The 25,315-nt window shown below is 32.2% G+C and overlaps 3 protein-coding genes and 1 non-coding gene across 4 annotated transcripts; 3 read left to right on the top strand and 1 right to left on the bottom strand.

Moving 5' to 3' along the window:
* The first annotated feature begins 1,256 nt into the window (after nt 1–1,256).
* Nucleotides 1,257–4,547, top strand: LOC137812450 (pyruvate dehydrogenase E1 component subunit alpha-3, chloroplastic-like). Its single transcript, XM_068614429.1, has 3 exons — nt 1,257–1,800; nt 2,548–3,328; nt 4,069–4,547. The coding sequence occupies exons 1-3, from the start codon at nt 1,573–1,575 to the stop codon at nt 4,344–4,346; spliced, it is 1,287 nt and encodes a 428-aa protein (XP_068470530.1). The 5' UTR covers nt 1,257–1,572; the 3' UTR covers nt 4,347–4,547.
* A 2,042-nt stretch (nt 4,548–6,589) lies between these two features.
* LOC137818937 (28 kDa ribonucleoprotein, chloroplastic) lies at nt 6,590–9,092 on the top strand. Its single transcript, XM_068622600.1, has 4 exons — nt 6,590–7,055; nt 8,258–8,359; nt 8,451–8,756; nt 8,835–9,092. Exons 1-4 carry the CDS (start codon nt 6,669–6,671, stop codon nt 8,913–8,915), a joined length of 876 nt encoding a protein of 291 aa, XP_068478701.1. The 5' UTR covers nt 6,590–6,668; the 3' UTR covers nt 8,916–9,092.
* A 652-nt stretch (nt 9,093–9,744) lies between these two features.
* Nucleotides 9,745–9,816, top strand: TRNAC-GCA (transfer RNA cysteine (anticodon GCA)). Its single transcript has one exon. It is a non-coding gene; the product is annotated as a tRNA-Cys (tRNA).
* Nucleotides 9,817–11,343: 1,527 nt separating this feature from the next.
* On the bottom strand, nt 11,344–23,471 carry LOC137818303 (uncharacterized). The gene is made up of 19 exons (XM_068621635.1): nt 22,035–23,471; nt 20,842–21,153; nt 20,508–20,744; nt 20,305–20,422; nt 20,079–20,236; nt 19,305–19,938; nt 18,236–18,300; nt 17,998–18,099; nt 17,767–17,909; nt 16,124–16,179; nt 15,351–16,012; nt 15,057–15,247; nt 14,619–14,925; nt 14,038–14,325; nt 13,796–13,905; nt 12,906–13,230; nt 12,021–12,428; nt 11,691–11,931; nt 11,344–11,607 (listed from the first exon to the last, which is right to left on the bottom strand). Exons 1-19 carry the CDS (start codon nt 23,403–23,405, stop codon nt 11,582–11,584), a joined length of 5,754 nt encoding a protein of 1,917 aa, XP_068477736.1. The 5' UTR covers nt 23,406–23,471; the 3' UTR covers nt 11,344–11,581.
* Nucleotides 23,472–25,315: the final 1,844 nt, after the last annotated feature.

Genomic DNA, 25,315 nt, shown 5'->3' with positions numbered 1-25,315 from the left:
CCTTATGGAAAACAATAATGTTTATTTATCGTAACTATTCCTTTGTCAACTAATTAAAACTTATCTTAAAATAAATACTATGTAAATAAATAATCTAAAAAAATATCACAGTTTACAATAATAATATAAAATATTATATTGTTAAGGACATAATTAAAAAGGGGAACGAGGGTGTTAAAAATTTGTTATATGTTTTGAAAAAAAAACATTTTTTCTGATTTTTTTTTTACTTTCTACAAAATCGTTCTTAAGAAGGTGAAAATATAAATTTTATTGAAAAAATGTTTCATTACAGTAAAAAAATTTATATTACTTTAATTTATTTAATATGATAAATAATTAATATTTCTAAAAAAACATTTTATTACTCGTTAATTCCCAAAAAAACTAATATAAATATTTCTAAAAAATAATTAAAATAAATCAAACCTATTTTAACTACTCTTAGACCTCATAATTATTAGAATTCAGCACGCAAAATCTCTCTTGTATCAAACATTTTTTTGAAAGTTAATTTTTAATAGATATTGTTTTTTCTTTTCTTATGACCACAACTTTATTTTTTTTAAATTATAGATTTACTCAATTTAACATTATTATTTTCCTTTCTTAATTTATCCATAACTTAATTACTTATTATTTTTTATAATACTAATAGATTTATGGATAGAATAAATTTATACATGTATTTATATAAACAAAGTGAACCTAGATAGTACTTTGAATTGGTTATACAATTATTGATGTCTTAGTCGTTTAGTCACTTCTTTGCTCCTTACTTCAAATCTCATTCTTTAATTGTCGTTGCTCGATCGGAATTGACCTGAAAAATGTACTCTAACGATCAAGTAAATACTCGATATATGGAGTGTGTATTAAGATATAATTAAAAAATGTCTTACACTTTTGTAGAGGGTTTATTTATAGTGTTTAGTGACAAGACTTCTTGCATAATCATCTCGTGTAATGAGTCAAATCTATCCTATATCAATTTTAGTTTTATTATAGGGAGGTTCTCTGATTTCTCGAAGTGTTGTCCAAATTTAGTGAAGCGTGTCTTATATTTTCAGAGAGTTTTTGCAACTGTCTTAACTGTTATTTATTGTAACTACTTTAAATGTGTATTGGACTAGTCACTCAGTAACTAAGACTAAGTGATATGACTCTTCAGGTTTCGACTGATACAATAAAAAAATTGACATATATATATATATGATTATTTTTAATTTAAATAAAAAACTTTAAACGACATTTGTAGAAGATGGCCATAAAAGTCATTAAAAAAAGGAGGCTGAATGTAGGAAAAGTTGGTTGGATTTTGTGGTGTTCATTACTTGTTTGCACTTAAGTCATGGAGTAGACAACATACATAGGCAAAAGCAAGTGTCCCTCAATCTAACCTCAAAGACGGTTATCTCCAAGGATCACTCCCTTGTTACCTCCGCCCCTTCCACTTCCCACATTGTTTCTCCTACTTCTCTTCTCTTCTATAATAAACCCCACTTTTCTGCTCCTTTTCGCTTCAATTCCTCACACCCAATCCTTTTGGCTTTTTGTTGCAGGGAGACCAAAATGTCTTTCACTGCAACCAAGTTTGCTCCCTCTCCTCTCCCTCTCAGTTCCACCACCCCCAGATCCAATGACAAGCCTCTCTCTTTCTCCTTCGATCACTCCAAAGCCAACCCTTCTTCTTCCTCTTTTCTTGGATCCACTCGCAAGCTTCTTCGCTTCAGGGCTCCTGCCAAGCCTCGTTCTTCTTCCCCTGTTGCTGCTGTTCTTCTCCAACAAACTTCCAATCTGGTGCCCTTTCTCCTTCTTTCTTCATTCAAAAATCCCTGCTTTCTTTGTATGGGTATTGATTCTGTGACATGGGTTTGGTAAAAAAAAGTTCCGTTTTTTACTCAAATTAGCTCATTGGAGTTGGACCCAGTTTAATTTTTTAGATGGATGATTCAAATGTTAATGTTTTTTCTTATAAATTATTATTTGGGTTTGCTGTTTATTCTTTTTACGATACTTTGTTACTGAACAGTTTGTTTGGGTTGAAAATCTCAATTTTTTCATTCAATTCAGTTCACTGGAATTGGATCCGCTTTTGGTTATGAGCTGCTTGATTCAAATGTTAATGTTTTATTAATTATTTATTATTTGGGTTGCTGTTTTCAGATGCGTGGTTCGTTACACTGTGGTTATATATGTATATCTTACAGCACAAAACTTAGATTCAGTTCTACAAGTGTATTTGGTGCTGTTCTTCAATCAGAATTGGAGTGAAACTTCAATTACGAGTGAATTAGCTACGTGAAACTTCAATTCTGATTGAAAAGCTACTAAAAAAAGCATCTATGGAATTGCGTTGCGGTTAATTTTTGTCCTATTTTATGTCGGTTTAGATTTGTTTGTTATTTGTCCAACTGGCTGCAGAAGTTCAGATTAATGAAATTTTTTGGTGTTGTGCTACTACTGGTAATATATGTAAGTTTGGAATTTTTTGTTTGGGAGTAAGTGTTTTGAGATTATTGCTTTTGTCTGGATCTGTGAGTGCAGCTTATTACTAAAGAGGAAGGGTTGGAGCTCTATGAAGACATGATACTAGGGAGGTTCTTCGAGGACAAGTGTGCTGAGATGTATTATAGGGGCAAAATGTTTGGTTTTGTTCACTTGTACAATGGCCAAGAGGCTGTGTCAACTGGATTCATCAAACTTTTGAAGAAGGAGGATTATGTAGTGAGCACCTACAGAGATCATGTTCATGCATTGAGTAAGGGTGTCTCCTCTCGGGCTGTAATGAGTGAACTGTTTGGAAAGGCAACAGGATGCTGCCGTGGTCAGGGCGGTTCAATGCATATGTTCTCAAAAGAGCACAACATGCTTGGCGGTTTTGCATTCATTGGTGAAGGAATTCCAGTGGCCACTGGGGCTGCATTTTCGAGCAAGTACAGAAGGGAGGTGCTGAATCAGGCAGATGCTGATCAGGTGACACTGGCTTTTTTCGGAGATGGGACTTGTAACAATGGTCAATTCTATGAATGCCTGAACATGGCAGCTCTATGGAAATTGCCAATTGTGTTTGTGGTGGAGAATAATTTGTGGGCTATTGGGATGTCGCATCTCAGAGCAACTTCAGATCCTCAGATATGGAAGAAAGGGCCAGCTTTTGGAATGCCAGGGGTTCATGTTGATGGGATGGATGTTTTGAAGGTCAGAGAGGTGGCAAAGGAGGCAATTGGAAGGGCTAGAAGGGGAGAGGGACCAACTCTCGTGGAATGTGAGACCTATAGATTTAGAGGACATTCATTGGCTGACCCTGATGAGCTTCGCGACCCAGGTGAGCATTTACTTGGATAATATCTTCTCTTCACAGTTCTTACTTTTGAAGTGTATATGTTGATGTTCCTTTGCACTTCTTATAATCATTACAAATGTTGATTAGTCTAAGATTAGTGATATTAATTGATGGAGGTGACCATGTATTCTAATTTTTTTTAACAGTGTAAAGAGGTATTATACTTACTGAAGAGAAATATGGCCTAAACAACCAAAACTTTAGTTATTATGCTCAAATTTGGAATAAGATTTTAAACCTTGTTTAGGCTTGGCTTATACATTTTGATTCCTTAGGTACTTAGTATGATTAAAAAAACTAACAGTTTTGAAGCCAATGGTAGTAGAATTGAGAAGACGATTACTGCTGTTATTGACCTGGCTGAGAGTATACACAGAATTATTAAAATGGTCTTGATTTAAAGGAGAATACTTGTCTGAATGCTGAACCAATTCGTGTAAGGGTATATATATATTCTGATAGTTTAGTTTGGTTTGGTTTCAGTTGTTTTTGCGGCCTCTTTTCTGCCTTAATGTCATTAAAATTACACTGAAATAAGATGGTTTCTGTTTCTTAGTTATATATTCTAGCATGGTAAAAGGGTATTCTTTTAAGATGTTCACATAAATAATAACTTTGTTTTCTACTTACATATGACTAGTAAGATCAAGTCTTTTGTTTGTGTATGTGGTGCTCATAAGACATAATAGTTACTAAACATAATTTCTCTTCTGCTCTGGCAGCTGAGAAGGAATACTATGCTGCTAGGGACCCCATCACTGCACTGAAACAATACCTTGCTGAAAACAATTTAGCCAGTGAGCAAGAACTGAAGGCCATAGAGAAGAAAATCGATGAGATTCTTGATGATGCAGTTGAGTTTGCAGACAATAGCCCTCTTCCACCCCGTAGTCAGCTTCTGGAGAATGTGTTTGCTGATCCAAAAGGCTTTGGAATTGGACCAGATGGAAAGTATAGATGTGAGGATCCAAAATTCACTGAAGGCACTGCTCAAGTCTAATCTTTTATTTCTTTGAACTTTCAGTTTTGTATGAGTGTTCTTTTCACATGCTTAATTAGTGATGAAATGTTACACAATGTTTAATATAAACAAGAGTTGTTCTTTAGGTTGGAAATTTGGCTTTATGTGTCTTACATTTATCATTGTTTGTGGAACTAATGTCACCAACTGTGTATAATAAAACTTTTGTTGTTTCTCTTTGCTCTTGCTTTCTATCAATTTATTGGTGAAATCCCATACAAGTATAATAATATAGATATGATCAATGCTTCTAGTCACTCAGTGTTATTCTCTGTTGTGGATCTTTTCGAAAAATACGAATTTGTTTCCTTATAAATTGACGAAACCCAAACATGTCATTATTTGCGTTCATGTTTGTATCATGTCAATATAAAACCAAACGGATCTTTACTAATCAATGTTAAATTGTTGTCGATATCTCACTACAAATAGGTAGATTATTGTCCAAAATTACTCTTACTGTTTGTAAGAGGTTTTTTATGGAACTCTTGGTTTCTATGTTAAACGGATCTTTACTGATCAATGTTTTTATATTTTTATTAATAAAAAAATATCAATTGTCATTTTTAATAATAAAAAGTTATCATTTATGTAATTTTTATATATATATTTATTATAAATTGTTTAGATAAATTACTTTTTATTTATTTATTGAGTGTACCTCTGAGTGTAAAAGTTAGATTTGATTGTGGTGAAGAATTTTTTTATAAACATTGATCTTAGTCATGAAAATAAATAGATAAAAAAAATGAATTTATAAAAAAAATACTTTTAGGAGTTAAAATTAATTTATACGCAAAATAAAATATAAGAAAATTAGAAAAGTTATATGAGAATTTTAAAAAAAAAACTAACCTACTTTTAATTTTTTTTAAAAAGCTTATTTTATTATTCTTTTGTTTTTCATCAAAAATATTTTTTAATATTCTTTTTCAACACAAACTCTCTTCCTTTGCTAGCACAACTTTATTTTGATGAATACAAAATAATAAGTAGGGAGAAACAATTTATTATTTTTATGTATTCTATTATGCTTTTATATTGAAGGTGTTATTTACTTGTATTTTTATCTTAAAAATCCATATATTTATGTTAAGTCAAAATTTTACTTGCTTTAATATTTTTATAGTTTTATTTTAAATTAATTATTTCACCTTATATAATATTTAAAAGACATGTAATCATTACTAGTTTAATTGTAAATAAACAATAAGTCAAATTCCAATGGATTGACTGAGAAGAGCAAGACACTTTGGTATCTCAGTAAATAATATTTTCTGTTTTAGACTAGAACACCATCCTCCCTGATTTTCATATTATATAATATACTTTATATTATACTTATGTTACTAATCCTCAAAAAAAATAAAAAATCTTCTACTCATTTTGATTTTATTAGTATAAAATTTTATTATTTTGGTCCGTTTAGTAAAATTTAGAAGTTTTTAAGAACTATTGTTGGTAGTGTTGGTGTTGAGAAAAATCAATATGCATAGTCTTTTCTTTTTTCTTTCTCTTCAACAATTTTTTTTCAAAATATTTTTAAAATAAACAAATTGAGTGCAATTTAAAAAAAAAAAAAAAATTTAAGCTCTTATGTTCTTTTCACTGACATAATCTTATTTAATATTGCTATTTTCAAAATTATTTTATGTTTAAATTTGGACACCATTCGCAGTTATTATGTTTTACAAAAAGTAAGAAACTATAACTCTTTAATTTAAAAAATCAAAATATTAACCTAATTTAACAAAAATTGAAAAATTTAATCAATATAAAATTAGGTGTAAAATAAAAAAAGTTAAAAATTATTTCAAAAAATACATATTTTGTATAAATGATATCATATTACAAAAATTATCATAAAATAATAAATATTAATTTATAAAAATAATTTTACAGTAAATATATTAATAAAATTTCTATAAAATTTTATTATTTTAAATTTCGGATATTAAACTTTTTAAGTAATAACATAAGTTATGTCAGTGTAATATCTGATGCTACCTGATAGTAGTAGTGTATGTCTGATGAAATGGCAATAAACTAAAATGATAAAAGAATCACTAACATATTTAAACCTAAATAACATTTAATATTTTAATTCAATAGGTACATATAAAATATTCATAAATTATCACTAAAAAAACATTGTTTTTTTCAATTAAATCAAAATTTCAAATTAGATTTTAGTTTTCATTCTGTATATTTTATATAACTTTAATTTGTTATCCTCTGTTCTTCTATCTACTGAACTTCTCACCCTTTCCTTTTGTGTGGATAAAAGCAAAACCAAAAAAAATGCCACACACCATTCACACCTTTGTTACACCCTCTTCTTTTTCATCTTCTTCTTCTTCTTCTTTGCTACCCTTCAAACTGTACAAACCGCAAGTGAAACGATTCGTTTTACATTTCGGGCTTCCAAGGCGTTCCCGTACATCTCTAGAACCTTCTTCATCGTCTTCTTCTTTCTCTCCGCTGAGGAAAACTAGGGAGGTGGTTGAAGAAAGGATTTATGGAGAAGAATCTGTTTACCCTAAAAAAGGTGATGTTTTTGGGGGCGAAGAAGATAACGAAAAGCTTGGAAAATCGTGTGAAGTGTACGTGTGCAACCTCCCCAGAAGCTGTGATGCAGCTTACTTGCTTGACATGTTCAGGCCATATGGGACCATTCTAGCTGTGGAGGTTACCCTCTTAGCTTCTCTTTCTTTTCTTTCTTCAATTTCAATTTCTGTTTTTTCATTAGCTCGTACAATTTATTCAGGAAAAAAAATTGTTTTTAATTTTAGTTTATGTATCATCCGAAGGAAAATAATTAAAAAATGCTGTTTCTAACTTCAGTTTTCTTTTACAGCGTTTTCCGAAACATGAAATAAGGTGGTGTTTTTAAATTGTGAATAAAGCTATTTTTATGTTCTTCTCATTATTGATATGCTGGGTTCACACTTCCACAGGTTCTTCCATTTGGTTCTTCACTTATTATTTTTGTTGCATTATACACCATAAATAGCAAATTTTTCTTTTTTAAATATGCATTATATGTTTTAATTTTGTCCAAGTGTCTAGCTAGCAAAATATAATCTTGTAATCAAACACCTAATTAGGAGTGTCCGACAAGTGTAACACAGGGAAGAATTGTAATAGGTTACAAGATTTGTATTATAAAGCAAAGTTTCAAGTCTTTATCATTATAATCTGAATTCTGAATCAAGAATTCAGGAATGATGGTGAGTATTATGTCTGAGAATTTGGAATCATTAGGTTTTTGTCTTTATTGTGTTCTATGTTGGAGATCAAAAGCGGAATTGATATAATAACATTTCATAGTATATAATAAGAAGTTCGGAGACTCTTCTTAAATGATATGACTCTTCTTAAATGATATGTCGGTATCTGATATCGGACACCAACACTTGTATGACACTTGTAGAATATGTATCCGTAAAGTGTCTAATTCAAAAAGTATTTATTAGATTTTTGACAATTCTATTACGGTTCTAACACAATTTTAAAAAAAAAAATACATTAATTTTCTAAAAACTCAGACTTATTGTATATATTTTTATTATGATTATAAAAATAAGAAACAAATCCTTGTGAACCAGTCATGAAAAACATATTTCTATTCCAAAAAATAATCTGGAACATACTTGTGCACATAAATCTTTATTGTCAATTTATATCATTCATAATTATATAATATATAGATCCGTGTTCCGTGTCCCGTGTCCTACATTTTAGAGATTTTACGTATTTCTGTGTGCGTGTCCGTGTCGTAGAAGTGTTTGTGTCTGTGCTACATATATATAAGTAGATCCAAATCTTATACTCGGTTTTATAAAGGTTTAAAGTCGACTTCTTAATATTATACCATTGTTTTACTTCAGGTTTGTCGGGATGATGAGAGTAATGAAAGTAAGGGGTGTGGTTACGTGACACTGGGATCTATGTACTCAGCAAGAAGTGCAGTTGCTACGTTGGATGGATCAGTTAGTATTGTGAAACTGTCTCTCCCTTGCTTGTATTAGAATCAATATGCCCTACCTGTTTGATTTTGATTTTTTCTGTTTTTGAGTGAAGGATGTTGGTGGGCGCGAAATGAGGGTTAGATTTTCAATTGAGGTGAATTCTAAAAGGAGGGGTTTTAATAAAGTGAACTCTTCCATCAAGAGAATCTTATACTATGAATCTTCTCATAAGTTGTATGTTGGCAATCTTCCTAAGAACATCAGACCTGAACTGTTGAGAGATCTGTTTAGCAGATTTGGAAATATAGTTAGTCTTAGAGTACTGTTTGATTTTAAACAAGGGAAAAACCGAGCCTATGCCTTTCTCTCCTTTCAATCAGAGGCGGAACGTGATGCAGCAATGTCTCTCAATGGAACAGTAAAATCTTCTTCCACCACTTTATGATTTTGTTTCATTTTTGTTACTGTTTGTTGCTTAGTTTGATCTTTCTTGCAGGAATTCTATGGTCGAACACTAATAGTTAAAGAGGGTGTTGAGAGGACCGAACCTTTAACTGAAGCTTCATTGTCTGCATAACAATGGCAGCAATTTTGGTTTTTCACATGGAGAAAGATTTCTAGTGTGTATAGCTGAGGCATATTTGTGGGGACCCTATTACTGCAACAGTTCAGCAAAATATGGATTCATTCTATTATATTTTTCTTGTATTTCAAATTGCAATGAGTAATATCAAAGCATTGTTATGGAGTTAAATTGATCTTTGAATAGTAAGAAGTCAATTATTTTTAATATTTTCTTACCGTACGTGTCTAAAAGTAAAAGTTATTGTGAAAATATGCTTGGTAAAAGATTCAAGTTTATTTGTTGAGTAAATTATAATGACACATCTTTACCTTTATTTGTTCGAAGTATTCTTGGACCTATGTTTATTTCATTGTTAGAATGGTCTTTCTTATGAGATTTATGTATGTGGAATATTATTTTTAAAACTTAGAAGGAGCATGTGTAATGTAAAAAAAAATGATAATATATTACTTTTAAAATAAAAGAAAGATTTTTTTAGGATTTTTGAAAAATAGGTGTTAATATTATTCGAAAATACCGGTGAACCTCATTTTGTTTGGATTAATTATTTTTTAGTCCACCATTTATTTATTTTATTCAATTTAGTCTTACTATTAAATCCCTCAATTTTAAATGACGCAATCGTGTGACAACTTTTAGTTCAATCAGTAGAAAAATTGTTAAGAAATAAATATGGAGGATTTTTAATTTAGACATAATGTGATTTATAAAATTAAACCCTAAACCTTGACCTAGAAGAGCGACACTGTTATAAAAGCTTAAAGTTGTTAAATCATATGAATATATCTATATAATGTTATGTCTTTAGTTAACAACCAATGGGTCCATAGCTCAGTGGTAGAGCATTTGACTGCAGATCAAGAGGTCACCGGTTCGAACCCGGTTGGGCCCTTTAATTTTACATTATTTTTACAATATTTCTTCATTATGTTTTACCCAAAAAATTCATAGTTATTAGAAGCAGAATATTATAAATATTTTATGCCTGGAGCATTTTTTGCAAATAAACATTTATCATGTGTTTAATAATATGAATTTATGAACATATAGGATAAATTATAGAAGCAGAATACAAATTCCTCAAAATATTACGTCTTTACTATTTATATTCCGTAAGTATACACGATACTTAAACTACCTACAATTTCGAATTGCAAGTTGCTCCTAATTTTGCCCCATTATATACAACATTTTTTGTGAAGAAAAAAATAAAATAAAATAGAAAGTGAAATTTAAATTAAATTTAACAAACAAAATATACTACTTACAATACACAAATATTAAAATTATTTTTATAAAACTAAATAAGAAAATTTAAATTTTCTTTACCAAAAATATTTTACCAATTTTTCTTTTTGAAAAATTTAATTAATTATAAAAGTTATTTAAATCATCAACTTTAGTTTTTCAAAAATGTTGTCTAAAAATATTTTGACAAATAATTATATATATATATATATATATATATATATATTTATTAAAAATTATTTAAGATTTTTTTTAGTAATAACTACTATCATTCTTTTAATTTATTTTATTTCACTTCTTTTTAATTACTTGAATTCTATACTAGTACGTTATTTTTTTATAATATATTCTGTTTTAGTATCTTACATTTGGAAAAAAAAGATTGTCATTATCTTTGATTTATTTCTTCTAATCAATAATATAATAAAAAGATTGTCATTATCTTTTGATTTATTTCTTCTAATCAATATTGTAAAATATTAATGAATTAGTTTTTTAAACTGTTTGAAATAAAATTAAATTAAAAAATTGTAAAATAAAGTTTTTTTCTCCACCGTATACTACAAAATAATGTCTTCTACAAACATAAAGATACTGCAGAATCAAAATTTAACATATTCAAATATAAAAACACATTCACATGACTATATAAATAAATTAAATGTATAAATTGAAAAAAAGTGAAACAATTAAGTTATAAAATATAACATCTAATATTTCATAACCTCTAATACAACATTTCTTTTACCATACCACAACTTTGTGCTCATTATTATATACACAAGTTTATTTTACTCAAAAAATAATATATTTAGTTTTATGGTATTTGTATATATTACTGTGATATTTTTATATAATGTAAAATTGTTTTTATTAATGAATGTTAAACTCCCTTCAAAAAGGGTCAAAGTACCAGTGTGTGTGTATATATATACCTCGATGCTTCTAAGAAAAAAAAATATCACACAACTTGAGCATTTTAGGACATTTTGTTCATGTGAAACTCAGGCTGAATAATCATCACCAATATAAAAACTACATGGTGCGGGAAAGAAAATGAATGATGCTTGTTTAAAAAGAGAGAGAGAGAGAGGAGGAAGAAAACAAATCAACAGAGCAGAAAAAAAGAGGGAAAAGGAAAGAGAAAAGAGGAGGATGTCTGCTCATGGTAGGATTACAATATCTCAAACTCACTAAAATGGCTTTTCTATTTGTACACGTACATACAGAACTTTGTGTATAATAAAAACAGATAGAACAGGTAGTAAAATATACATTAAGGAGAGAAATAAAATATAAAAGAATAAGAATGGGTTGAACTAGACTGAAGATATATATTGTTAGTCTGTACAGTTGTTAGTGCTTGATCTCTCTCTGCCTACACTGTTGCCTTTTCTAAAAAAAGTTAGTCACCTCTTATTTGTCTTCTCCTTGCCTGCAGACAAGTTTTCCCTTGTGTCAGAATTAGGCATTACTAAAGAGAAACCATAATTTCCTTTCTTAAATAACATTACTCACCAAATATACTTGATTTCAAAGGAAATCTAATTGATGAACCCTTAACTCTTAGCTCCCGGTTTTGCTTGTTTCGACTTTGTTTCTCAATAGCAGAAGAATTATTGCTACTTTCGCCGGTAAGAAAGTTTGCAACTTTACTTACCTTTTCATGGTACACAGCAGGCGGGGCAAGCTTCAACTGAGGCAAGTTTTCTATTTGCATAAATCTCTGATTTTTCTGCAGGTTGCTCAAGATCTCAAACTGCAGAAGAAGATTCAATATAAATGTGATGGAAGTTGTACAAGGCCATTATATTGATGGGATTATACAGAGATTTGATTAACATTTACCCGTGATATATGTTGTTGTCCATACATATTCTCTGTCAAATCACTGTCACGAGGATGGATGGTACTTCCATGGGGATACTGGCGCTTTGATGAGAATTTATTGACCAAGCCATTCATTGCAAAGATTGATTTGTTTCGGGACTGCTGGAATTTGTTGTTAGGCATGCATAGAGGGCATCCCGACGAAGATCCTTTGCTTGGTGCCTCAATTTCCGAAACTTCACATTGGAGATGAATTGCATGGCCACAGTTGAAAATCCGAATTCCAGAGCTACCAGAGTTCTTTGTAAGAAGGCAATTACAAATACAGCACACGAGACTCCTGGGAGCATATCCATGGGAGGCCCCTTTCTTGAGTAAACTCATTGTATAAAACGAATCATCTTCTATTAACGATTTGGCAGCATCCTAAGTGCAGAAGTAGCAACATGAGAACAGACACAAGACAATGCATAAAACCCCTTAAGGATGAAGAGGAAATTCAAAATTATCTTTCCCTGTCTAGAAAGAAGAACGGTTATTTGTCAATCAATTTATATTGAAGTTATTTTTACATGTCTTCTTAAGAAAGTTCACTTTGTTCTCAGAAATGTCACTAGTTAACACATCCAGAGAAACAATACATCAAAGTAAAGATCATGTACGGGAGCAAGTTTAGAACAAAATTTTATCTCCCAAAGAATTTAACAAATACAAAAAGATTATAGAGTAAGAACTTAGCTTGAATGAATCTTGTTGTGTTTCTTACAGCACTTTTTGACTAGACTATTTAAAACTTCAATCAATCAATTTTAATTGGATAGTATGAAGAATAATACACTTCAAAAATCTTGACCAGTGAAATTAAAAATATAAACAGACAAAATTTGAACAAGTTAACCTTACCAGAATTCTTCTTTCAAAGCCATATGTTCCCAGCATTCCCAATATTGTAAGTTTAAAATCACCAAATTCTTGACTACCATTATCAGACAGAAGTTTAGACATGATTGTCGGAAGGTGAACAAAACCAATCATTCCCTCTACAATCTCTTTAATGAACTGTGATAGCAATTTTCTCAATATATGGCCATTTCGGGACTTTGAAATTTTCCAGCTGCTTTTATAGGTGTCCTTGTTCTGTTGTGAATCTGCCGATCCAGCTAGCACTCCAAAATAATTTTCACTCTCATATGCTCCATCATTTGAATCGACCAATGGGTCACAAAACCTGAATTTCAATCAAAGGAAAATGGTAATTAACATAGAAATTTTCCAAATGTCAGGAACACAAATTTAGGAGAGCCTGTTCTTCAGACATTTAATTCATTTGATTATTACGTAGTACAACCATAGAAATCTGTCACCTTACGGTAAAAAAGTCTTCTTGTTTTACCCATTTTGACATTAAAAAGAAAACCTATACTGTCACAACAATGAAAAAACAAAGCACTGATGTTCTCTTCTTTTTATGGGTAAAACTAAAAAAAGAGCTGTGCTTTCTATACTATATTCTGGTCATACCTCAGTCAACGTAGAATTTCCAACCTACCTCGCTCACTGAGAACTGGATTTCGCAAGCAAGAAAATTGAAAAAGTAGACATCCACATTTCAGACTTTCAGTTGAAACCTAACTCAATTTTACTAAATGAGGTTGCTCTCTACTTATATACTATATTTTAAGCCTAATTCTAAATTATTTGGGGGGGGGGGGAGGACTCAAGTAATTAAGGCTCAAACAAATTAGTAAATAAAAAAATGAAATGAAGGAAAATTAGATTGATATCAAACTCACGAGTCAAGTAATTTAAACCAATGTGCTTCTGACTCCTCAGGATTTAGACGAGGGGTGTTCCGTTGACACAGACCAATACAGGCACGCAATAAATTGTGGATGTCACTTCCCTATTGGATTAGTAACCAATAAAAGTATTAGGTCACCAAATAGATACAAACATACAAGTACACCAATCAAAGCATACTTGCATCTTTGGAGCTTCATTAAAATGTTATAATTTCAGGAATAGATAGACAAACCTCCTTTGTTCTTAAAATAGTGTCGAATACTTCCACACGGGAAGAACCAACTCTGCGATGGTTTAAAACTACAGCTTCCACAGCAGCATCAAGCTCAACGAATTTATCATTTAGATCAGAAAGTGTAAGTGAAAGAGCTTTACCAACATCGCCAACCCTTTCTAATAAGAATGCAGTTGCATCTATAATGCCATATTCTTGACAGAGACGTAAACAATGTTCAACTCTATAGCTATCAAACATTTCCAGAAACTTCAGAACTGAATGACCTTCGTATTTGCATAATAACTGCAATATTAAATAATGAGAAGAAAAAAACTAAGTTCCTGCTACAATTACAGCAATGAATTCCCTCAATACAGAAAAACAATTTAAAACAGATGTAAATGATAAACACCAAGTAAATAAATAAATAAAAGAGAAATGATGCCTGTATCTCCAATCCCATGAGACATGAAGTTTTAAGAGATAGAAAAAAGTAACCACTAACCACATTAACAGTCAGTTCTAGATGGCAAAAAGAACAAAATTAAAAAATGAAAATAGTCCTCGCATGCAAAGGCATTGGTACAAAAGCTCACCTCAAGGTAAAGCTCAATACGATCATCAGGCACATGAATTGGTTTTTCCCGCATGTACTTGGGGAAATTGGATATATTCTCTAAGTAATCTCTGACTCCTTCAGGGTGATCCTTAACCTGCCTTCCGTTAAGGGGATTCATAGTGTCATCCTTTCTCAAATTAGACAAGTCTAGGGTGCCAAATAAGTGAAGCTCAATGAGTGTCTTTAAATAAAGAAAAAGGCTTCTTGGATGAGAGTGAAGTTCAGTTATGATATGGGAACTTTCTTCGCTAAAATGACTGATAACCACATGGAAGGCACCCTCCCTAAAGGCAACCAAATAGAGTAAATGTAAATTAAGATGATCGGTTACATAAATTGAAATATAAAAATCATAATTGCTGCATAACCTGCAAAGAATCCAACCAATTAGAGTAAATCTAATAAAGAGGATTACCTGCTAAGTTCAACCAATGCAGGAATTCGCAGTATGACTGCTGATCGAAATGCTACAAGGTCATTGTCAGTCAACTGTGATAATGCTTTATTAATAAAGGAGAAGGTATGAATAGGCTCATCTACATCTTTCATATAACTATCCAATGCAGCCACATATTCATGTTTGAAACTATGGATCAATCCACAAACCTAAAAAAAAAGGTGGGTAAAATTACTCAATCAGATAAAAAGTGTATATTTGGTATCACTGTGCTTCTGAAGACAGTATTGTCAAAATTAACAATATACCTACCTGATGATATTTGGCTCTTTCACATAAATCTAGCACAAATGACGGATCCCAGTCTGACTTAGGAAGTACTTCCAAAAGTGCTAGTACTTGCTTCTCTCTATTTTTTGGAGTTGGACCATGAACAGAAATATTGGTAGACAAGTGACTACTAGATGTCAAATATTCCAATATCTGACATAGCACACCCTTTGAAATTTTAGATCTTTGGAGAGCAACATAATATGCAATGAACTCAAATAGATAACCTATGTCCTTGGAAGGCCACTCTTCTATCAACCCATCTTCACAACTACTAAAGGTTGTATCATTCTGAACAATATTCATATCAATTATTTGAATGAGAGCATCAATTGTGTTCTGGACCAAAGCATCTTGAGTTTCAATGGCATTATCTTCTTTTTTTGCTTCCTCTAAAGATTTATTGGTTGAATCCGGTGAAGATGAGCAGGCATTTGAAATTTCATCTTCCATAAAAGCACATCTGAGAACATCTAACGTAGCTTCAGTGTCTAACTTTAAGAGAAGATAAAGATTTGATTGGGGTCTTCTGGACACAAAGTCTGAAGTTGTCTGAGATTTCGAAGTACAGGAGTCCTTTAACAAAAACTCCACAAGTTCTCTTCTAAGAGAAGGTAAGCGTGTGGGAGGAATAGTTCCACGGCCTACAATTATATGCAACAGATGAATGACTATTTTGTAGTATTATTGGAATATTTTTATAGTAGAAAAGGAAATAAAAAAAAAAGATTATAAAGTACTGGGAAAAATATTACCTGGTGGAAACGGAAGACCTGTAAAGCAGTACTTGAGATAAACCAGCATTCTATACCTGTTAAAAGGAGAGACAGAAGGGAAAAAATACATATTTAAAAACTTTTAATGAGATCAGAAAATACTGAGAATTTTCACTAGCGTAAGTGAATTGTGTATTAGCTTCAGTGTTTCAGCTTCTATTGTAAGCAGTAGATTAGTCTTTGTCAGCCATAGTTAGTTATGCCAGCTGAAGTTAGTTATCCAAGCTCTCACTTCTCTTATTCTTAGAAAGTTAGTTTTAAGTTTAATTCAACTTTACAAAATGACTTTCAAGGCAAGGTTTGCATTCTTTACATAATATAATTTGGTCATATCTCTAGTGATTATGAAATCTTCAACGTAACACTGAGAACTAGACATCTCGTGCATAGGACTAGACATTTGTGGGTGGTTTGCTAGCAATATGATAGCGAGTGATATGATAGACCTAACAAACCTTGTTAGAATAGATTCTAATTCTATCTTACAAAGCCTAATTCAATCTTACAAAATCAGCTTGTAAGGTGATGTTTGTAACTACTTACATACTATATTTTGGCTATATCTCTAGTTGATGTGAAATCTCCAACAGTTACTAAATAGACACTCACTTTTGTCACTCTTGAATCTTCCCATCCTTCTCCTAAAATATTCAGACCAAACACACAGCTACATATTTTCTTTGACCAGGAGAAGGTTCTCAATTCTCACTGTGGATCATGTTCCTGCTCAAGAGTAAGTTACTCATGTCCTCACCAAGCCTCTTTCAAAGTCCCAGTTCTGCAATCTAAGATACAAATCAGAGTTCTAAGCTGCTGACAGCACTCACCCTCATGTGATTGTCTATTAGCTTTTAAGTGTTTCAGCTTCTATTGTAAGTCATAGATTAGTCTTTGCCAGATGTAGTTAGTTATCTAATGTGTCATTTCAGTTACAGACAGTTACAAAAGCTGCTTCTAATCTCTGCACTATAAATAGCTGAGCTATCTGTTGAGGGATTCATAAAATCATTAACTTAAATCTTTCTTCTCTTGCAATTCTCAGTTTCTCTAAATTCTTCTTAGTGTATAAACTGTCATCCGTTTTCTTGTACACACTATATAGAGACTGCCATGAAGAAATTGCAATCAATTCAATTTTTTATTAAAATTAATGTCTAGAAATTGTTTATAAAGGCTTAATGCAAGATCAGAACCGGAGCCAAATAAGGTCAATGGATATAAAGGTTGCACATAGTTATAAATTCATTCAGATTCAAGTACATTTTCTGTATTTTGTAATTATTGGATACCGGTGAATTAGAATTGGTATTTTTTTTCTTTTTTCTTTATCTTTTCCATGGGAATTTAGATTAGTGGGACTAGGAATGCATTAGAGAGATTCCCATTATTTATTAGGTTACTAGCACTGCCACCATCTCAGTTTGTTCTCTTACTATAGTTACACTCATCATATCGGCATTCTCCAGTGAGTTGGCATATTTTTTAACTTGAGAAGACAAACAAAATCCAAAATTTTTACAAATCCATAATGCCTTTTGCCATGATTTAGAATTCACAAATAATACATGGATATGGAGAAAGAAAAATAGGATACTGGAATAATAAGGAGAAAGGAAACATACCCAAGTGCTGTAGCACTTTCCTTTTGGCTATTTTGTAATACAGCAAACAGCTCCTCCAGAGGTGCCCTAAAATCATCTAATCCTTTATTGAAGACATACACCAGGGCACTATAAAGTCCATGCTCCCGGCATAATCTGACAACCTAAAAAGGTATCAAATTAACCATTTGACAGTTATGCCAATAAAAAATTAATGGCAAGAAAACACGCTTCAGAAGATCTAACAAGAACCTGATTAAAATCCAAGGATGATATATCCATATGAAGTACACATTGCTCAACCCGCTGTAACCACCCTTTGGTACTATAATACTCTACCAGTTCTTGCATAATCTAGAAAAAAGTGGGAAAAACATAAAATGGAAAATAATACTGTAAGAACTAACAATCGAGAATATAAATTTGAAAGTCAAAAAGTAATATAGATAATGTAGCATCAGTGTCAAAAAAGCTTGACATAATCCAATACCTCAGGAGGTAGAGATCCAAGCATATCCTTCAAAATATATGGCTCCAGAAGCTCCAAAAATGTTTCTGGAAAAAATTATTAAGTATTTGTACTGTTATCCATTTGAAGTTGGAAAAGACTGCATTAATAATGTAAGAGTGTTCACACAAACTATTCATCTTTCCTGGTGCAAGTAATCTCAATAATCAATTGTGAAAAATAGCTTTAGTACAATATCCATTTAACCATGCAACCATTAATCAAAGAAAAGTACGAGAATTAAACTGTTGACGACAATGCAATAATTTCAAATGAATATTCAATTAATTTCCTTTTATGATTCTTTTAAGATCTTTGTTTACGACTTAATGTTTGGCATTTGGGAAGTAAAGTGCCAATAAGAGCATAAGCTTGATGTTCCAAAGGAGAGAATGCATTGGCTATGATCACAAATAAACGCATCAAAGAGAAAGTGGGAGTAACACAGATTGAACCATTGAGAAATATATGTAGAATTGCATCTAAGATGGTTTGGCTAAGTAAGAATAAGATAAATAGAAGCGCAAAATAAGAACATTAACCAGATATAGAATAGATCAAGTCTTAGAGGTATTGCTAGATACAATACCTTTTTAATGGTTTTACTTTGAGGATATGGTTTTCAACAAAATATTTTATGCCATGTGATCATGAATATTTTACTGAGATATCATTAATTAGCTCACAATAGATTACACTAATTGCCAGAGGAAGAAGATTATACAAAGAATAAATACTTTCAGTTTTTATATATTTTAAAATACAAAGCATCCGTTTCAATCATGAAGAGAGAAAATTTAGAATAACAAAATATATTAGATGTTCTATGATTACGCTTTCGTTTTTGATTTGTAAAGAATGAACTTTTATCAACATTAAATTACAAATTTACAATGAATTAGTTTTTTTCACTCTGCATTATAAAACCAAACTAAATTGTTAACCAAAAGAAATAATTGATGCCGGTGCTGAAAAGGATCAAAACAAGAACTGAGATGAAAAGAGATGCCCTCTTAACAATATACTACACAATGCTAAGACAACGAGTTACCTCGCTGTTGAACAGCCACGAACTTGGAGAAAATTTCATCAAAAAGAATGTCCATCCGTTTGATATGACAACAAAATTCAACAGCAACCCCACCAACACGGGTGTATTGCTCCTTTATCTCACAATGCACTGAATTGCTTCTACTATTTGAATCATTGGATTGGTCCACTTTACCAATTTGATTGCAGAATGCCACTGAAATATAGGAGAACACTTCATCAACATATGATGTAAGCAACTCCACCAAGAAGGGCATTATGGCCTCATGTACGGCATCCAAGGTTCTAGGAAGGTCAATAACCCCATGAGCATGGCCATCATAAAGAGTCATTGCCATGTTCAAGGCACCCATCCAGTCACCTGCTTTCCGCAAAACAGAAATACGCTCTTTCCAAGGTAGAAGACGAGAAATAAGAAGATGTGTTGGACCAAGTATATAAATAGAAGCTCCTCTTACAGCAAGAGAGTTATGATAAGCTTTCTCAGGATTTCCAAATACATTATTGAAGTGAGTATGATAAGAGACTAGATCATCTCCTCCAATGCCATCTACGGCAATACTTGTTTGGTGAATCACAGTTCCATCCTTGGAAAATAAATACAGTTGTCCACTTGAAGTTTGAACTTCCAGCATCTGAGCAAGAAAATATCTTTTAACTACCCTTATAGCAAAGAAGCAAAGAGATACAAAAGGAAGTGTGAAAGAAAACAAGACGTACACCCACACACAAAAAAGTGGCCAAATATATCCAGGCACAGAAGATGATGTAATACCTGATCATCCAACCACGCTAGACCTATAGCCGCACCTTCGAGAGACCATCTTCCATATACTTTTAGTTCTGATTTGACCAACTTTGCAACCAGAACCTTACGTTCCCAAGCAATTGCAAGCAATGAAACTCTTTCAATAGCTTCTGCAGACATATTTTCTACAAGAGCAATAACTATTTAGAAAAAGGTCAACATCAATTATAGTTTGTGATAGATGAATCAGTACCAGTAGAACTATGTGTTTGTGTCATGTATTTCCATGCAGTATATGGCATAGACCCCTCCCGAACCCCGTCTGGCCTAGAGAGTTGAGCATAGACATGCAATGTAGGGGTCAGACGTACCTACAACAAAGAAGTCTGAACAGATGAAGGAAAAATGACGGCAAAATAGGAACATTGAACCAGAACAAACATCAGATTTCCATACCACCAATGCAGTTTGATGGGTTACAAATACAACCACACCTTCTTCCACCAAAGAAGACGATTCATTGAAGAGTTTCCAACCTGCATCTCCGCCAACAACACCCATCATGCTGCTTATACTGCTGGCTGGGGCTGGGGTGTTTCCCTGAGAAAAAGGAGAAGCACTTCCACTGAAGTCATCGAAAAGGAGTGGTGAAGCCGAAAGCACCAAGCCTGTACTTTGCCCATCAAGAAGACACTACAAGATTAACCCAAGTTAAACATAGGAGAAATGTGAGATGCGTGGATATTGAATTAATTCACAGGTCCCCTTTATAACGAAAAATGTTATATACCTGAGTTTTGATGGAGAATCTACTAAACAAAGGAACAACTGAGATAATGTGCAAGAGAACCAGACCCTTACAATCACCAGTAACTGCTTTAAATTGACGAGTATTCTGAGGATCTTGTCCCAAAAATAAGGTATGTACTACGGGGGCTGTATGCTCGCCACTAATAACTTTTGCCACAACCCCTTTCTGTACATCCCACAGGGTTAGATGACCATCACCATAACCAGCTAAAAGAAGGTCTCCTTGTTGATTGAAAGACATGGATGTCACTGGAGCACGCAACCGATCACCTTGTACAGCAAGCATCAACATCTAACAAGTAAACAGCATATATTGATAAATGATGTTAGAGCTGATACCAAAAGTTAATCACATAAATGCTTGAAATTATAAGTATCAGCATTACTGATTTGTCATTGTCTAGTAATCATTTAAAGAGTGTCTTAATACTACACCATTAATAATGTGTACATATGCGTTGGGGAGGCGGGTTTTTTTCTTGTGAGGTAGTTTAATCCCTTATTTTTATAAAAAAAAAAAAAAATCCTTTGCATTTCCATATTTTTCTCTCATTCCTCAGATATTTCAGTCCAATCTGATAGAATGTGCTTTTAATGTGAAATCTAAAAGAAAAACTAATCAAGTTAAAAGATAGCAACAAACATACTATTACTATTGGAAAGTCATCTTAATTGTGGTACTCCTGACAGGCCTTAATTGCAGCCTCATCGGTCTGTCTTCACTGAAGCCTCCAGAACCTTCATAATCATAGTACTAGGAATGGGGGATATGTTTAGTCCTACATTGCCTTAGTGACATGACCTAAGTAATGCTTATAAGGCTCTTCACCTTATAAGTTTGTTTGGAGCTGAATTAAGCCTAAGTCTAAATTTGAAGATCATATCAAGATCTATCATGGATCAGAAGCGGACAGGATCAAGTCTGCAAATCCAATGAGTTTTATAGCGGCTAATTAACAACACTGGTAAAAGATGTGAATGGTGTAATAAGTCTCACCAGTTTTGAGAAGTTAAATTAAGCACTAAACTCAAATTCTAAGAACTACATTATTTTTATTGCTTAATATATCAGACTGGGTATATGTTTGCAGGCAAGGATGTAAATTAAATTTCAATAATTAATTGAGCATTGAACTTGAGCTAGATCAAGAGTTTGATTAAATCGGAAGCAACCTTTCCATCAGAGTTGTCAGCATGATGAATGGAATATTTACTGGGAAAGACAACAATGAGCCCTTTTGACATTCCTACTGCAATATAATTAGCATGAACTGCCAAGGCTCGACCAGAGCCTTGCTCACGCCTGAATGTTTGGGACGAAATTGCCCTGGTGACTGCATTATCAGCATCAACATCAAAGTATCCCAACGTCGTGGACCCTCTTCGAACGCCCTCGAGTCTCATTGGCTGGGCAGCAGCACCCTCTTCCAGATGCAAACCAGTTGAAGCTCGCTTCTTCTCCAGTTCTTCAGCCAATTCAAGTGGTTTCATTGAAGACTCTCGTTTCTTCTCTGCTCTCTTAGCAGCCCTTCTGCTTTCCAATTCCTCAAGCCTCTCTTCCACTAGCTCTGAAACATCACCCAATGAACTACCCTCGTCACTACCGCCGCCACTCATCTCATTCTTAACATTTTCCACAGTACTGCCACCATTATTCACCGTTTCTTCTGTTTCCACAGCAGAATCCGTAGCTGTGATTCTCCCATCAGCACCATCATTCCCATCCAAGTCACGATCATCATTGTCTTCATCAAACGGTGCAGAATTAATATCCTTCCCATGATCACCGTCAACCTCATCTAAATTCCTATTCTCCTCACTCACTATAGAAGAATCATTGCAATAGCCATTTCCATCACCATCACCATCACCATTGTCATTATCAGTATCACTATGCACCAGATTGTCAGCGGCACTACCAGCCTTCAAATCATTGGCAATTTCTGCATCACTATCAACACGTTCGCTGTTAACAGAAGCACTTTCACCAGACTGAGTCTCGATTTTCCGCGGCACAGGATCGTATTTCTCGCTAGGCTCGCCCAATTCGCCTTTGGAAGTAACATCGGAATAATCGTCGCCGGCGGCAACGATCGAACTCAACTCGGTGCTGATTGCTGCCGCAGATTTCCTCCTGGAAATGATCGCCGCCGCGTGCGGCGTAGGAACGGATCGAGACGCCGCTGCAGCCGCCGCGAGCGCGGCGCCCGGCTTCGCATTGGACCGCACGCCTTGTAATAGAGAAGAGAACGGGCGCGAAACGCGTGTGCGGTCAGCGAATTCGGCTGGTTTGAACCGAGAAATTGAATCGAGTGCGGGTTGGAGTGGTTTTGGTTGAAGAGTGGGGTTTTGAGGATGGGAATTGGGGAGTGAAGAGAGGGAGTGAGATGGAGAGGAAGGTGGAGAGGTTGAGGAAGATGAAGTGTCACAGTCGTTGAGAATATCATCGATGGTGCGGTGGGGAGCTTCGTCGTCGGTGTCGGAGGAGGAACCGGAGGTAGCGGAGGTGGCGGAGTTGAGGAGTGAACGGATGTCAAGCTCCATGGTGGTGTGTGCCCAACGACGATACGCACAAGTCTAATGTTCCTTTATTATTTTAACTCAATATACAATTAGAGAAGAAAAATAAACTTTACATAGTTTTAGGTCTCGATTTTTTTTAAATAGTATATATTTAAAAAATAATAACTACATATTTACCATTAACTTTCATGAATCTGTCATACAATTTTTTTTATATATTTTATTAATGTATTGTATTTTTAATAAAATAATAACATATTAAAAGTAATAAAGCAATCTTATAATCATATCATCATTGTTTGGAGCTGTATCTTTTTTTTAACATTAACACAATAATGAATTGGTAAAATAAGTAAAAGTAAAAAATATAATAATAAGCTAAGGAAAATAAATAAATGATAAAATTTGTAAAAATGATAAAATAGTTACACATTTAAAGAAGAAACTACATAATTACCATAACTAACTTTCTTAAAACTTATCTAAATAAATAAAGAAGATACAACATAATTGATGATGTAACTAACTCTCTTAAAACGTATCTAAATCAATAAAGAAGATAATACATAATTACCGTAACTAACTTCCTTAAAACATATTTAAATAAATAAAGAAGATAAGTGAATATTATTTATTTATATTGAGTTGAAACGCTGCAAAGATGACTATTGTAGACAAATTAGTCTTAGTAGAAAATTAAAAAATTAAATGTCAAACTTTTATACAAGAAGACACGCATATATATATATATATATATATATATATATATATATATATATATATCTTTTGCTAAACAATATGACAAAATTAAATTGTATAAGAACCTTATCAAATTTAACTAAACTAATCTTAACAATTTTAGTGTGTATTAATGAAATGTAATGTATCTTATTATTGCAATTAGTATACAATATATGGATTATTATGTTTTGTGTTGCAATTGCAAATGTTAACTATGTTAATAATCTATATATAATTACATGTTTATTCATTCTATCATTCCATATTTACACAGTTATTTTTTAACACTAAAACATTGTTGGTCAAATTCTATACAATTGCAAAATATTGTATTGTATAGTGATGATTATGATTTGAAGTCTGAAAAATATTACGAAATTCCATATATGAATATGTATCACGATATGTAAATGTAAGTAATGATTTTTATTTATTTGTTTATTTTTCTTGCAAACTTTTATAATTGACTTGTTATGTTATTTGAATATAGAAAGTCTCATATTTGGCCAACCTTTTATCAGTAGAGTTATATAATTACATAGAAAAAAATATTATGCATGATTCTAAAGTAAATGAAATTGAAGTTATATATAAAAAAATAGACAAATTTATATTAAAACATTGGACTTTTGTATGACCTTCGTTTTGGAGATGAATTAGAGCATGTAATATATTATTTTATTTCTCTTATATTATAAATAAAAATTTACATACAAAATTTGTGTTTCAGATTTCGAATATCAATTTGCAATTTGTTTCTATTTAAAAGATAAAAAAACTTGTAATTATTTATTAATGCTAAAGAGATATTTTATTTTATTTTATTTTTATCAATTATTCTATTTTCAAACATGTTGATAAAATATATAAAAAAAAATCAACCTAAATAATCTAAATTTTATTAGATATGAACACGACACAATTTTATATTTTTGAAATAAAAATAAAAAAGACACTGTTTAAGTTCAACAATGATATCAAATAGGAATCCAACTTAAAAAATTCAAAGTTACAAAAGAAATTGACAATTGTTAATATATATATTTTTTTTCTGTTTCAAGTTATTGGACTTTGTTTATTTGACCTAACTTTAATTTTCTCTTTCAGCTAGGTCTTAGTATTTTTTTTATATATACACCATGTATTTTACTCTCTAATATACAAGTGAATAAAAAATTTATGTATTTTCT

This window comes from Phaseolus vulgaris, chromosome 10 (assembly GCF_000499845.2).
Source record: "Phaseolus vulgaris cultivar G19833 chromosome 10, P. vulgaris v2.0, whole genome shotgun sequence".
In the NCBI taxonomy this organism is placed as follows: Eukaryota; Viridiplantae; Streptophyta; class Magnoliopsida; order Fabales; family Fabaceae; genus Phaseolus; species Phaseolus vulgaris.
Note: the sequence above shows the minus strand (reverse complement) of the source record. Positions and strands in the feature narration are given on the sequence as shown.

Coding starts and splice junctions, on each gene's coding strand:
- LOC137812450 (XM_068614429.1), top strand. CDS start 1,573: ATGTCTTTCACTGCAACCAAGTTTGCTCCCTCTCCTCTCCCTCTCAGT. Junction 1,801..2,547: donor TCCAACAAACTTCCAATCTG/GTGCCCTTTCTC, acceptor CTGTGAGTGCAG/CTTATTACTAAAGAGGAAGG. Junction 3,329..4,068: donor TGATGAGCTTCGCGACCCAG/GTGAGCATTTAC, acceptor CTGCTCTGGCAG/CTGAGAAGGAATACTATGCT.
- LOC137818937 (XM_068622600.1), top strand. CDS start 6,669: ATGCCACACACCATTCACACCTTTGTTACACCCTCTTCTTTTTCATCT. Junction 7,056..8,257: donor GGACCATTCTAGCTGTGGAG/GTTACCCTCTTA, acceptor GTTTTACTTCAG/GTTTGTCGGGATGATGAGAG. Junction 8,360..8,450: donor TTGCTACGTTGGATGGATCA/GTTAGTATTGTG, acceptor TTTTGAGTGAAG/GATGTTGGTGGGCGCGAAAT.
- LOC137818303 (XM_068621635.1), bottom strand. CDS start 23,405: ATGGAGCTTGACATCCGTTCACTCCTCAACTCCGCCACCTCCGCTACC. Junction 14,926..15,056: donor GCATTGGTTGAACTTAGCAG/GTAATCCTCTTT, acceptor GGTTGCCTTTAG/GGAGGGTGCCTTCCATGTGG. Junction 11,932..12,020: donor GACAACAACATATATCACGG/GTAAATGTTAAT, acceptor CTTCTTCTGCAG/TTTGAGATCTTGAGCAACCT.